This window comes from Mixophyes fleayi, chromosome 8 (assembly GCF_038048845.1).
Source record: "Mixophyes fleayi isolate aMixFle1 chromosome 8, aMixFle1.hap1, whole genome shotgun sequence".
In the NCBI taxonomy this organism is placed as follows: domain Eukaryota; kingdom Metazoa; phylum Chordata; class Amphibia; order Anura; family Limnodynastidae; genus Mixophyes; species Mixophyes fleayi.
In genome coordinates, this window is record NC_134409.1 from 36,471,902 (window position 1) to 36,486,202 (window position 14,301).

A 14,301-nucleotide genomic window follows, 5' to 3' on the forward strand; every position below is an offset into this window, starting at 1 on the left:
TCACTTTCATCATTCCAAACCTCTACTCTGGCACTCCAAGCTCACTCACTATTTACCATTCTGCTGAACACCTCTGGAGAAGTCCTTCTCTGACACCAATGTTATCAACTTCAAATTCATCTTGTCCTTTTATTACGCTACTGTTTTCTTTTCCAAACAGTCCTACCTTAACTGCCGGGCAGGGTTCTCGTCTGCCTGTCTGTGCTGACAACGACGCTGACCTGCAAATAGTGTGCAGCCGTAGGGAGCCCACAGTTTAAAGTTTTTTGAAAGGAGCAGGGCATACATCTTCCCCCCCTAAAAATACAATCAAGAGCCGCCCCTGGGCCAGGGGAGCAACTTTGGCTAAACTTAAAGTCATTGACAAATGTGTGTGACTGTGGCCAACAGGACGAGGACAGGCTCAATATTTTACAATGAATGGTAAAGAATAATATTTGAATTTGCATAACAGACAAAAACATGGTATGGAACCTATTCAAATTATAAACGTTTAAAGCGATTTAATATAACATAAGCTTTACCCTGGGAAAATACATATTGGTGCCAAATGTTAATCATAAGTTCATTTTAGGTAATGGAATATTACTTGTGAGCAACTTCAGTTTATAGTACCTGTAGGAAGTGAGCTTAATTAGTTGTAACACTATTACGAAGTCTGTTCCAAAAACAATATTAGAGTATGTAATTTAATTCAAGATTCTCTGGCAAACAGTTTTTAATAGCTGGAATAACCAGGAGTAAAGCTGCAAAATACCCAAAGCACATATTTACCAACCAGATCATCTGGAATACTCCTGGTGACAATATATTTTTAACAGTGCACTATAAAATTTTACTGGTGCTTTTGTTGGATTGACCGAGGGATTTAATCTATGAGATTTATATATCGGTCACCATTATGGTCTTTAAAAAAAAAAAAAAGTCTTCTACCTAAATGTGTGGTTAATCTAGGGGAGTGATTGGTTGTGTCCTCTTTGGAAAGCACTAATCTGACTTTGTTTTCTGCAAGTCCCTAATATACTGATAGTTATACATTTTTTTCTAAATAGTATACTTCATTTCTTGAAAAGAAATGAACATAAATGCATTATTAACCAAAAACAGGACCAATGGTTACAGGATTGAGCTCTACAAAAACCATAAATCTCCCCCCCGCAAACATACACTCTCGCCAACAGCATTTATATAGCCCTAAAATGGGCAGCATGTATCAGTGACCTGCATATCGTACAGTGAGCAGCATTTATACAACTCTTGTCTGCCTGTATTACACAGTATTGTTTTATATTGTTTTACGGAATAAAATGGCGCTGTATAAATAAATGGTGTGTGTGTGTGTGTGTGTGTGTGTGTTTTAAGCCATACTTGCCAACTCTCCCGGAATGTCCGGGAGACTCCCGCATTTCGCGAGAGTCTCCCGGACTCCCGGGAGAGTATGGCAATCTCCCTGATCTGCCCACTTCTTAGTGAAGTGGGCAGAATTCGGTTTAAACGCCGCGATTCACCGAGAATCGTGGCGTTTGGCTTCGAAATGTTGTGCCATTTTAGCCCCGCCCCCGCGACGTGATGACGCAAATCGCGTCTTTTTATAGCGGGGGCGGGGCTAAAATGGCACAACATTTCGAAGCCCCGCCCCCTACACGCCCACCTCCCCCTTGCATCTCCCAGACGTAAATTATAAAATGTTGGCAAGTATGTTTTAAGCTCCAATGGGGCATGGACTCATGTGAGTGACAAAAAATATGCTGTGTACAGCACAGCGGTATGAGTGGTGCTATATAAATAACGATGATGATGAATTGTGGAGCAAGCTGCACAAAGTTAGAGGAGGTTAGAGTTGGTAAACTGATATATCAGATTACTGTATATGGTGCAGCATTTCCTTTCAGTGTAGACATATTCTGACAGCTCCATTCAAGCAACAAGCTCAGCACACGCTGTGCCCTAAAGTCACACTGTGAGAGCCCCGATCCCCCACACAGACTCTGTAACATTGCATCATGGGGCATTGAATAGTGAAGCAAAAGCAGAACTTTAAAATTGCATTGCTGGAACTTTACACCAATGCAAAACAGCCAGCTACACTGAAAAATTACATTTGTGTGACATTTTGTCTCAAATCTGCTCATCTCTGCTACTGAAGCACAGTGATGGCATTCAGGGGCGACAAGATGAATTTTAGGCCCCAGGACAGCATCTTCTGTGGGGCCCTTCCAAAGTCAACTAAGGGCATCCCATGACCTCAGAGCACGGTAACAGTGTGTTTATGTTGTATTGTAAACACTCCCCTTCACTTAATACTAATTTACAGCTTACAGAAGAGTTTAGTACTGCAATATTATTGTTATTGTGCAATTTATTAGTAGACAAATAGAGACATCACCTGCAACATAATTCTAGGCTAAAATGTGTAATGTCTGTGAATGTTCTGGGAAATAAGGGACAGTTAATGCCCATATAATGTCTTCATCACTCTTATTTCACCAATATTTTAATATGTGATGATACTTTTAAAACCTGAATGTACTACAATGAAGCAAACTCTTTGACAGTGTTTGTTTGTGTTTTCAATTTATGAATGATACTATACAATATAATGCATTTGATAAATGTTGAGGAGGAACTTAGTTTATGTTGTTTGCTTTAAACATTGCTCAATATTGTAAAATATTTGCAAAGTGCCAACAAAGTAGAGAGACTGCATTGTTTCCTGGTATAAAGATACTGATTACATTATGCTGAGGCTCCCAGACAGTTTGGAGGCATAACTTTGAACAGATTAAAAGTCATTGTTAAATCATGTGTGAGTATGTTAGCACAAACATTGGTGTAGTAAGTCGAGCTTTGATGATTTCACTCCACTAACACCTAGTAGGATATTTAGGGGTAGATTTATCAAACTTCTAAAAAGGAAACGTGGATGTGGTGCCCATAGCAACCGATCAAATTCAAATCTGATTGGTTGTTATGGGCAACATCTTCACGTTTCCCTTTTAGAAGGTTTGCTCTACCCCTTAGTAAAGTCCATTTTAAAGCTGGTGTCAAATCTATGGTTCGGGAGCACCGTGTAATGTGTTCATAAAAAGCAGCCAATATCTGCTGTAAATTCATATCGCCAATGTCTTTGGGATCTATTCTTTGTTCGCAATCAAGTTTCTGAGGCATTTACACTTACAAACGTATTTAACCTACATTTTTGAAGCATCGGTGTATTAGTTTGTATAACATTAGAAGCTTTGGAGACAGCTAGATGCCATAGACTGGACTGACATGAATTAACAGCTGGTAACTGCTGTTTTTACTGACACATAAAACACTGCTTCAAAAACACCAGCTAGCAGATATAAAAGCTGCGGAATCCAGCTCCACGAAAATAAAAATGCTCTAGTCTACCACACACAAAGTGTAACAAGCTCTTTTAGTATCAAAGGAGCGTTTTCCTAAATAAGAAAAAAAAACTCTTTTGTGACAAATGAAAAAACCTTGCTAATAAAACACAGGTGTTACACCAGACTGAGAGGGTGGGATGACAAGGGTGACAGAAAGACAATTGTCACTGATTATCAAAGGAGTGAAAATCTGGCCTCTCATTGTGATGTCCTACCACAGCACTCCTCCCCATAATTACCTTCTAATGTAGGCGTTGAAGGAGTGCTGCTGTAGCGTAGTTCTACTTGACTCCAGGGCCTACAATTGGCAGTCACCATAGCAGTTATCCATGGCATTAGAAAGAGTGAGGTGTTGCAATCAACAGACATACAGATGATTATGATAAATGAAAGCCTGTTAGTATAACAGTAGAAGATAATTTACGAACAGGGTCTGGCATAGGCAAACCGAGGGTGTTTCCTAGTGCCTGGAAACCCCCCTCTAAGCCTGGGGCACTGTATAATTGAGGTGGCTGGACCCTGCTCCCGCTTCACACAGTTCTGCTTGAAAAGGGAGAGCTGAGTGCACCTAACAGTAGAGCACGCAGCATTGCCCATGTATATTATGGGGATAGGAAGAGAAGGAGAGCAGCCAAGCACTGTCTAAAATTATAGCTACGCCCTCATGCATGCTGATCACGCCCACTGGTGGCATGGTGTGGAAACCCCCCTCTACAAATCCTGCGTTTGCCCCTGTCTGGGGCCTGGGCGACAATGTGCCCTGTGGTCCAATCACATAGTTGGCTACCATAGGCTGGGTCATTGGGGACCTGCATCATTTTTTTCCTTTAAAATATTCATATTAGGCTGCTGAGCCAAGTCTTGCCCACTGAGCTACAATTTTCCAGTCCTCCCCTGATTAGAAATATTAAAAGCTCCAATCTAAATAAGAATTATTTCCCTGTATAAGTATATATGGTAACATATTGAACAGCACTGTTCAATCACAGAATTAATTAATAAACATTGTCCCTGCCCCAGTAGAGTTTACAATCTAATACACACACAATTAAATGTCACTATACATGTTATCATACTCAACATTTATTTTTATAGTGCCAACAATTCCATAGCTCTTTACAGAGCATATTTGTCATTCACAGAGTCCCTGCCCCTTTGGAATTTAGAGACTAAATCCCCTAGCACACAGACAGACTAATGTTAATTTTGTCAACAGCTAATTAACCTACTAGTATGTTTTTGGACTGTAGGAGGGAACCAGAGCACCCAGTGGAAACCTACGCATATATGAGGAGACCATACAAAAATGTCACACAGATAAGGCCCTGGTCAGGAATTGAATTTATGACCCTAGTGCTGTGGGACAGAAATGTTAACCACTGAGCCACAGTGCTACAGCAATTTGAGATTATAATCTAGAAATGTAAAGGTGTAAGCAACACAGCCTTACTGTTACCACAAGACATGTGGATATAGCATGTAATTAGACCTTGTATGCAATTATTTACTAACATCTTACCAGTATATGGTAAGATCTATGCATGGAATAATTTACTTATCATTATATATTTATAATGATATCACAGTTCGTAAAGCAGTTTTTAAACCTGACATATTATCTGATCGCACATGATGTAACAGGACACACAATAGTGGAGAATGAACAGAGTAGTCTCCTACTTGTCAGTGTTTACAATCGTTAATAAGGATGAAAAACAGCAAAAACAAAAACTAATAATAATAATGATGATAAATAATGTATTCAAAAATGGCATCTGTCCTTTTCCAACCCCCTCTGGAGCACACACTTATTAAAAAACAGAAATAAGGATGGTGGTCTCACACTCCAACACATGACCCTATCTCCCCGAGATCCAGACCCTTCCTCTACTCAATTCCTCTACTCGCATTGAAAGCCTGTCCTAGAAAATTAAAAAATTGTTAAAAACGTATTACTTTTATCCTATATTCTACTATTATATAAGCATAGAGGTTGGATATGGTGATACATGAGAAAAATTACTGAGTAAAATAGGAACTATTATTATTATTATTATTATTATTATTATTATTATTATTATTACTGTTGTCATTAATTTGTAAAGTATATTTAAAAGTGCATTGATTATATGGAATTATGGAGTAATTTATTTTGGTTTTATGTTTTTCTCTATATAATCCAAATAAAATGATGTGTATAACAAAAGTCCTACTAGTTCTAGTATATAGAGGGGTCGAAGTAGAAATTTAAAAGTGGCAGTATGAGAAATGTAATTTTAATGTAATTTAATGGAATTTTATAGCTTTACAATGAAGGCAGTAGGAGACGTGGCGGTATGGCATACCATTGTATACACCCCACTTCCACCACTGATTCCTATGAGGATATATATTCCACATAGCCAATACATCTCAAACATGGATATGTGGTGATCACTGCTAAGAGATCCTTCTAGTTGTGTTAAGTTTCTGATTTACATTTCATCTTGATTTTTATCCACTTCTTTCTGCAGCTTCCAACTGTTTTAGATAGCAGTTCCCATGGGATAGACCTTCGATTCTGGGGGAAAGTGATGTCCAATCTATCAGATTCACTGAGAGAGGTATGTAGCTGTCTTTATAGCCTTACAGCTCTCTAATGGCATGTAAGCTTATATTTGTCAAATTGTATCAAATAGTAACATTGATCACTTCAAGGGCCTGATTATCCAATAGGCTGAATAGGCCGCAGTCTAGGGGCACAAGGCATTTGGGGATGCAAAATTATGAAAGGGAGACGTAGAAACTGAAATTAATTTTAAAATTTAAGAGAATAGTTGTTCTCCAAAGTGTAAGGAAAATATGAAAGAAAAGTGTAGTAAGTTTGATATATTCTCATAGTAAAGACTAAAGACATTGAGTAGTTATCCTTGGACAGGAGCTGGAGGATAAGTGAGTAGTTCACTCCACTATACAGTTCTGATTTAAACGAAAACAAAATGAGTGACAAAGATTGCTGTGACCAATGTGAATAGCCAAGTGGAGCTGAATTTCAAAAATATGAGAACATAAACATTGGTGGGGGGGAGTGAAAGAACCCAGAATTTAAATTAAAGACGAGTTAGCTTTTACCTTTAACCTGTGATAGAAGGTGAGGGGGTGTAACAAGCTTATTAACCTAGGGCGACCTCAACCCTTAATCAGGCCCTGATCCATGGTACTCACATTTTTTATTGGAAATAAACCTGAAGAGAATATTGTATATGCTGCAGATGAGAGCGAACATCACTCAACTGTACTTCAAAATGATTGTGAGGTCGCTCACTGCACCCAAGTCCTCAAATCTCTTTATGACGCAGGATTATACTATGATGATTACAGTATTTGCATTTACAGTTTTCTGATAGCTGTCTTTGTATTCATTTCCATTTCAATGCGCTGACACAACAATGTATGGAAAGAATTTAAGAGGATCTCTCCCCAACAAAGGATTTGAATGCTCTCATACCTTAAACAATGCAAGATGTTCCTTGCTAGAGCATTTTACATGAATATTTACCTCATATCTTTCCCTGCTGAACGCTGCCATTTAGTTAATAGCAGGATGGGCACTGATTAGTCCGTTATCCCAGTTCATTCAGCGCAGTCAGCTCTGCTCTCATAATTTAAAAGAGGCTGTTTAAATATACCAGAAACAGGGCTATCCTAACAGGAGAATAGCAGTAATCATAATATACCAATGGTGACTGAAGGAAGAACCACAAGTTTAGTAAAGATAGATTCCAGATGGGTACGCTGAATGCCAGCTGGGGACCACGGGTGGGCAACCCGACAGAACCTATTTAAGAGGTTGTAAAGCTTTTTGTAGCATCATCACCATCATCATTTATTTATATAGCGCCACTAATTCCGCAGCGCTGTACAGAGAACTCACTCACATCAGTCCCTGCCCCATTGGGGCTTACAGTCTAAATTCCCTAACACACACACAAGCACACAAACTAGGGGTAATTTGTTAGCAGCCAATTAACCAACTAGTATGTTTCTGGAGTGTGGGAGGAAACCGGAGCACCCGGAGGAAACCCACACAAACACAGGGAGAACATACAAATTCCTCACAGATAAGGCCATGGTCGGGAATTGAACTCATGACCCCAGTGCTGTTAGGCAGAAGTGCTAACCACTGAGCCACCGTGCTTCCCAGCACGTCTTTGAGATTGCTTTCACAATTGCTAGGTACAGTAAATAACTATGGTTTTAGACCTAACTTTTCAGATTGTAAATTGAGACATATTAGCGCTCAGACTGTTAGTTAAATAATGCCATATCCAGGGCCTACTTTCCCATTGGGCACAATGGGCAGGTGCCCGGGGGCCCTGCAGCCCTGGGGGGCCCGTCGGAGGCAGCACAAAAAAAAAAAAACGAAAAAAAAAATAAGACAATACTTACCTTGCGGTCAGCTGGCGATCCGGCTCCCTCTCTGGTCTCCTCCTCCGTCGCGCTCCGCAATGGATGTCGGGCGGGTGTGATGACGTCACGCCCGACATGCACTGCGAGCGCCACACGGAGGAGGAGACCAGGCAGGGCCCATATATATAATCATTTTTTTTTATTATATATATATATATATATATATATATGTATATATAGGGGCCCCGGTGCACTGCTTTGCCCGGGGGCCCAAAATGTTGTTAAGATGGCCCTGGCCATATCTTACTATCTAGTAGGAAGCAATTATACACAGGGTAGTTTTACCAACACCGTTCCCTGTTATCTTTGTTGTTGAGAATAAAAAATAAATAAAAAATAATATTTATTGAGCTATTACGTACTTGTGTTCTTGTTTTCGCTGCAGTTATCACAAAAGCAAAGTGTACAGGATCTCCTGTGGGTGCTGCAGCCCATTGTACAGGAGGGTGGACCGTCAACCTTTACCCAACTCATGACTTCTCTGTCAGACTTGTTTTGTGGTTATCCAGAAGGGGGAGGTTCTAGAGTGTTCTCCTTCAATTGGTATGAGGATAATAATTACAAGGTCTTCCTCGGAGTGAACTCAACCAAGAAGGAATCCTACTATTTATACGACAAGACAACCAGTAGGTGCTCACAAAGTATTATAAAAAAAAAATGTTATTCATATAGATCATCTCTATAGGGTTCAATAAGTTTGGTATATATGACTTTACCCATAAAAGACCATACACAACTGTGATCTCTGAATACCTTAAGTAATCTCTGTGCAATATTATTAATACAAAGGGATATAATCACTTTGGGCCTGATTCATTAAGGATCTTAACTTCAGAAACTTGTTATTTCAGTCTCCTGGACAAAACCATGTTACAATGCAAGGGGTGCAAATTAGCATTCTGTTTTGCACATAAGTTAAATACTGACTGTTTTTTCATGTAGCACCAAATATCAACTTTAAATTTCAGTGTACAAATAAGCTATCAAGTATTTGTGTGCTACATGAAAAAACAGTCAGTATTTAACTTATGTGGAAAACAGAATACTAATTTGCACCCCTTGCATTGTAACATGGTTTTGTCCAGGAGACTGAAATAAGAAGTTTCTCAAGTTAAGATCCTTAATGTATCAGGGCCTTTGTTCTTCCACATTTAATGTTAAATGCAAATTCTGATATGTATTTATAGCCTATTAAGGAAAATTATGTATGTAATCTGCATTTATATTGATATTAATAGAATTTGCATGGGCACTTTCCATTCTTCCATTCCTTATGAATATGCATTATCAGAGTTGCTATAAGGGTAACACAGTAAACTGAACACAATATGGATTACTGTGTTTTGCTGACCATAAAACAAAATAAAACATTCATTTAAATAGTGTGTAGCTGCCATATGTTACTTTAAATACACATCTGCAACAGTGAACTGTGAACAAAACACGTCATTCTACAAAATCTGGCTTTATGCAGTAAGTTTGCTTTGAAGTGTTACGCTTCCTTTTTGTTCTGAGTATTCTTATATATACTATATTTATTCAACAGCGCCGTTTTGTAATGCGCTGATGCAGAGTATGGAATCCAACCCAGCAACTAAAATAGCTTGGAGTGCAATGAAACCTTTACTGATGGGAAAAATTCTTTACTCCCCCGATGCTCCAGCAGTCCGAGAGATCCTGAAGAACGTAAGGCATCTTTCTGTTATTGATATAACATAGTTCAAACTACTCAATGCAATGCCCACTCTATGGCCAAATTCTGAATGTTCCCAGTCAGCCATGACTAGAATATTTTCTTTAAAATCCTTGTTTATGTTTATTGTGTTGTGTTTAATTAAAGCAGCAATCCCATGAATAACATGAGGTGTGGTTTATTTTATTTATCATAAATCAATGTGGCAGATTATAAGCTAACCATTTTTATTTGGCCTGTTTCTTCAGACTGTTATTAATGATTTCAAATTCTGCACAGTGTCATGTGACTACCATGACAACCACAGTCACATGGCATATTATGTAGTCAGTAAAGAGGCTTTGCACTGTAAAATCATCCCCTTCCTTCCAAACCATCTGCCAATGCATGTCCTGCTGAGAGCTGTGAGTCTGTCTGTGTAGGTGACTGGCAGACATACTTCTGCCCTCCAGAGAGATTTTAAAAAGGAGATGATTTTTAGATAGACAACTAAGAAAATTTGCATGCTTAAAAGGTATTTACCTTGCTATTTAAAGAAAAAAAAGTGAGATAGCTGCTTTAAATATATTGGTTGCGTGTTGCATAAGTGTCTATATTGTATGGTATGGAAATACATACATTGCTAGTTATCTCTTCATGTTTCAGGCAAACTCAACTTTTGAACAGTTAGAGCGCCTGAGGCAAACGGGGAAAGTTTGGGAAGAAGTGGGACCTCAGCTGTGGTACTTCTTTCAAAACAGTGTTCAGATGAACATCATCCGGGTAGGTGTAATGCCATTTTCAAACATCACTGTTGCTACTGTGATTTGACTCCAGACATATTAAAGATTAAATAATCCTAAAAATTGTATATATATATAAATATATATATATATATATATATATATATATATATATATATATATATATATACACATTAAAAACATTTATAGCAGAGATTTTTAACTTGCAGATCCTGGCTCAAAAATGTTACCATTTAAGTGTATAGTTGATGCCCAGGAAAAACTATTGCTTAATACAAATTCCTAAACAAATTAGTCATTTGTACAAATGATTTGTTCAGTTTGTATTTTAATTAAATAATATGTTTCTTTAATGATGTTTGAGCTAATTAAATGGAATTGCCTGTTTTCTTGACCTGCGCAAAAAGTGCGCAGGTTCCATCCATGTTGTACAGGTACCAAAAAGAATGTGATAAAGAAAGTGTTCTTTACCACATTCTTTGTTAGGTCAGCATCTTACCAGATATGACAGCTCTCTAATGTAGAGTGCGTGTTCTGGCTGCTTTTAAATGGTTTTCAGTTATCATGTAGCACTTTCAGTTTCTTTCTGTGTTAAAAAACAGAATTATATTTATCTAGTGTTGTTTTAGTTAAGTATATATTGTATTGCTTATTTTACTATTTTTTTTATACTTATGCATTGCTATTCTGTTTATCCTGTTGTTATTGTATTATTAATATTATTGCCTGACATTTTTAGTTGTAATGTACAATATTTTAGAAAATAAAAAATATATACAGAAAACATACATATTTTAAGAATGTGGATTTTCCATATCTCTTCTTGCAGTAATAAAAAAAATGATATACAAGTCTCTTAAAGATAAATTGCTTAAGCTGTACAACACTTGCATGGATTGATATGTTTTCATCACAAGGCACTTTCTGTTGAAGTCAATGACTGACACTTATTTTTATTTTAGCAGAGCAAGCCATTAAAATAATGTCACGTTTTAAGTTCAAACATATGCAGATAAATAAGGTGCAAAATTTATTTTGTCAAAATGTTTTATTGACCATTTCTTGAAAAAACAACGTGAAAATATAAACAATGAATAATAGTGAGAGTCCAAGGAAAACTAGATTGTTTTCATTTTCCTATTGTCTATTTAATTATTTGTGCAAAAGGATTAGTATGAGTTATACAGAACCCAAATGATGTTGTGGGTGTGTTAATGGACCACCGTTAGGTAGATGTCACTCTAGCTTACATATATATTCCATGATTGCACAATCACAAATTGTGTAATGTTATAACCTGTTGCATACAAATGATCTGACACAGGGCTTTCAATGCCTAACACGGCTTCTCTCTTACACAAACATTTTAACATTTTGACAACTGAAGTTCTCTGAAGCACTTGCGTAACTGGGAAACCGCATTTACCATTGATCGCTATTAGTCACAAAATGAACATGTTGCAGCTTCTAATATCTGTTCTTTGACAGGTAACCTACATAACAGGTATTCTGTAAGAAAGTAACACAAAGGGGCTGATTCAATTAGCCGTGAAAGGTGACGATCTTCGCTTATTTTAATAAAATGAGTGAAATTTTCATTGCAGTAATTGGCGATTTTATGTGCATACACACATTGCGTCAGGCCACTACAGACACCTTGTGGCTAGCTGAATTGACACTAATATTTGAGTACTAGACAGTTACTTTTGTTCTTTTCAATCAATTGGATGGTGAGGCCAAATATAGGTGGACTTAATTTACTTCTTGTCTGTAGGATACCATTAAAAACCCAACAGTGAAGGATTTTATCAATAGACAACTTGGAGATGAAGGAGTACTTGCTGATGACATTATCAACTTTCTGTACAATGGTAATCCGGATGAGCGTCCAGATGGAAAAGCAAACTTTGACTGGAGAAATGTCTTTAATGTCACTAATCAATTTGTTCGTGTCTTTAACCAGTACATGGAGGTAAGTAATTCCATGTACACTTATATCTTATGTTTATTTTGTAATAGGGGATTGCAACTAGCAAAACCAGTGTTTTCTGGCGGGTTTGAAAAGTGGAGATGTTGCCTATAGCAACCAATCAGATTCTAGCTGTCATTTTGTAGAATGCACTAAATAAATGATAGCTAGAATCTGATTGGTTTTTCAAACCCGCCAGAAAACTCTCAGCTTGATACATTTACCCCCTGGTGGTATATTTATCAAGCTACGGGTTTGAAAGAGATGTTGCCTATAGCGACCAATCAGATTCTAGTTATCATTTATTTAGTACATTCTTCAAAATGAAGTCAAAATTCCTCCTTCAGTTAAACATAATGGGAGTTTGAACCAAAGCTTTTGACTTACTCTATTTGATATTTACACATTATTTATGTAAATGTATAAAAAAATAAGTTAGGAGCGGGACCAGCTGAGGACCATCTGCTGCTAGCTTATAAATTGCAGCTAAGGAGCTAAGAACAGAACTCAGGCCCGGGCCGCTGATGTAGGATTGTCACTAGGAGATCACATTTTTACTATTAATGGATCTTATTTAATTTTTATGCTGACATTTATATTTACCGATCATCAGTAAATTTGCTGATACTGGGAACTTTGATTGGCAAGTAGCCAATATAAGAGTTAACCTGACATTAGTGAACTTAAAAACAGCAAGTGAATTTAGTTCTTGCAATTGTGCACTTCCTGAAAGTCACCCTACATTGCATTAAATTACTTTACTGGGTCATCTGTCTTCTCAACACATATCAACCAGTACAATATTGTGTACGGCGCCTGCATATCTCAGCTTTTTGGATTTCATTGATTAAGAACAAAGTCCCCCTCCCCATTCTCCATCATCAGGTGATCTTCCATTGTTCCCACTACTTAATTGCACCATAACATAGTGCTAAAGGGAGGTAGATAATTAGAATTATGGGGAAATGAGCTCACTGCCAAGACAAAGTACAGCTGTGACCTGTAAACAAATGGAAGAATGGAACATGCCCTTCACCCACAGCCATTCATACAACCGTCACAGACACTTTCTACAGCACTTTGTAGTAGTGTGCAGGCTAGTTTTATAGTTGCCTCATCTTATAGGGTTTTATATGATCCCTTGAGTTGTCTTTTGACTGTATTCACATCAGTAGAAATATGTGATTGACTTAAATGGTGCTGGCAGCTATTGAACAATAAAGTGACCTGGAACGCCTTAATTCAACCTGCTAAATTGCTGTTTTGTCATGTGGTAATGGTTGCACAGAGCCATTAAAAGGCAGCTGCCACTTTTAAGAGGTAGGAACGAAATTTAAGAATAGGAGAAAATATTTATGTTGGGTATGGAAAATTAATATTTCAAATAATCTCCGAGCTTTATTCCACAACTACCATTTTCACTGGCCATAGGCTTTGTATCCCTTTGATAAATAATGCCTTAAGACAGTAGAAATATGGGATTTTCTCCTGCGGTAAACTCTCAATAAATTGTGTAGAGTGATGCATTGTTCATTTCCTGGAGGACAGAGACGTTTTCTCTGGGTTTATGGCTGATCACACTGTCATAAATGGACCCCTTGGTCTTTAACATTTTTCAACTCACTATAGCAGTGGTACCCAAGTGGCCGATTGCAGTCTACTGCTTGATCGCATTGACCGATAGACTACAACTGAGAAGCTACCACTGTGACTCAGTGTCCCTGCACTTACTGACAGTTGCAGCTGTGATTAGAAGAAGAACATCAATATGTGCATGTGAGGTGTTAGGTGGGTGGGCAGGGCTACTGCCACAGAGGGGAGACCAGCCATGGAAGACTTCAACGCTAAGGTGGGGGGGGGGGTTAATTGCTCAGATCTACCTGTAGGCAAAAATAATAAATAAGTGCAAAAAGTGGGGTTATTGATATATATATATATATATATATATATATATATATAGATAGATAGATAGTCATGGCCAAAAGTTTTGAGACTGACATAAATATTATTTTTCACACAGTCTGCTGCCTCTGGTTTTATGTTGCCAATTTGCAT

At 37.8% G+C, this 14,301-nt stretch overlaps 1 protein-coding gene across 2 annotated transcripts in view; it reads left to right on the forward strand.

The window, feature by feature from the left end:
- Positions 1–14,301, forward strand: part of ABCA4 (ATP binding cassette subfamily A member 4) — a 157,506-nt gene that overhangs the window by 43,038 nt on the left and 100,167 nt on the right. For both annotated transcript variants that reach the window (XM_075182349.1, XM_075182350.1), the window contains exons 8-12: positions 5,906–5,995; positions 8,227–8,467; positions 9,388–9,527; positions 10,180–10,296; positions 12,052–12,249. In XM_075182349.1, coding sequence (XP_075038450.1) covers positions 5,906–5,995; positions 8,227–8,467; positions 9,388–9,527; positions 10,180–10,296; positions 12,052–12,249 — 786 coding nt within the window. The remainder of the gene's footprint in view (positions 1–5,905; positions 5,996–8,226; positions 8,468–9,387; positions 9,528–10,179; positions 10,297–12,051; positions 12,250–14,301) is intronic.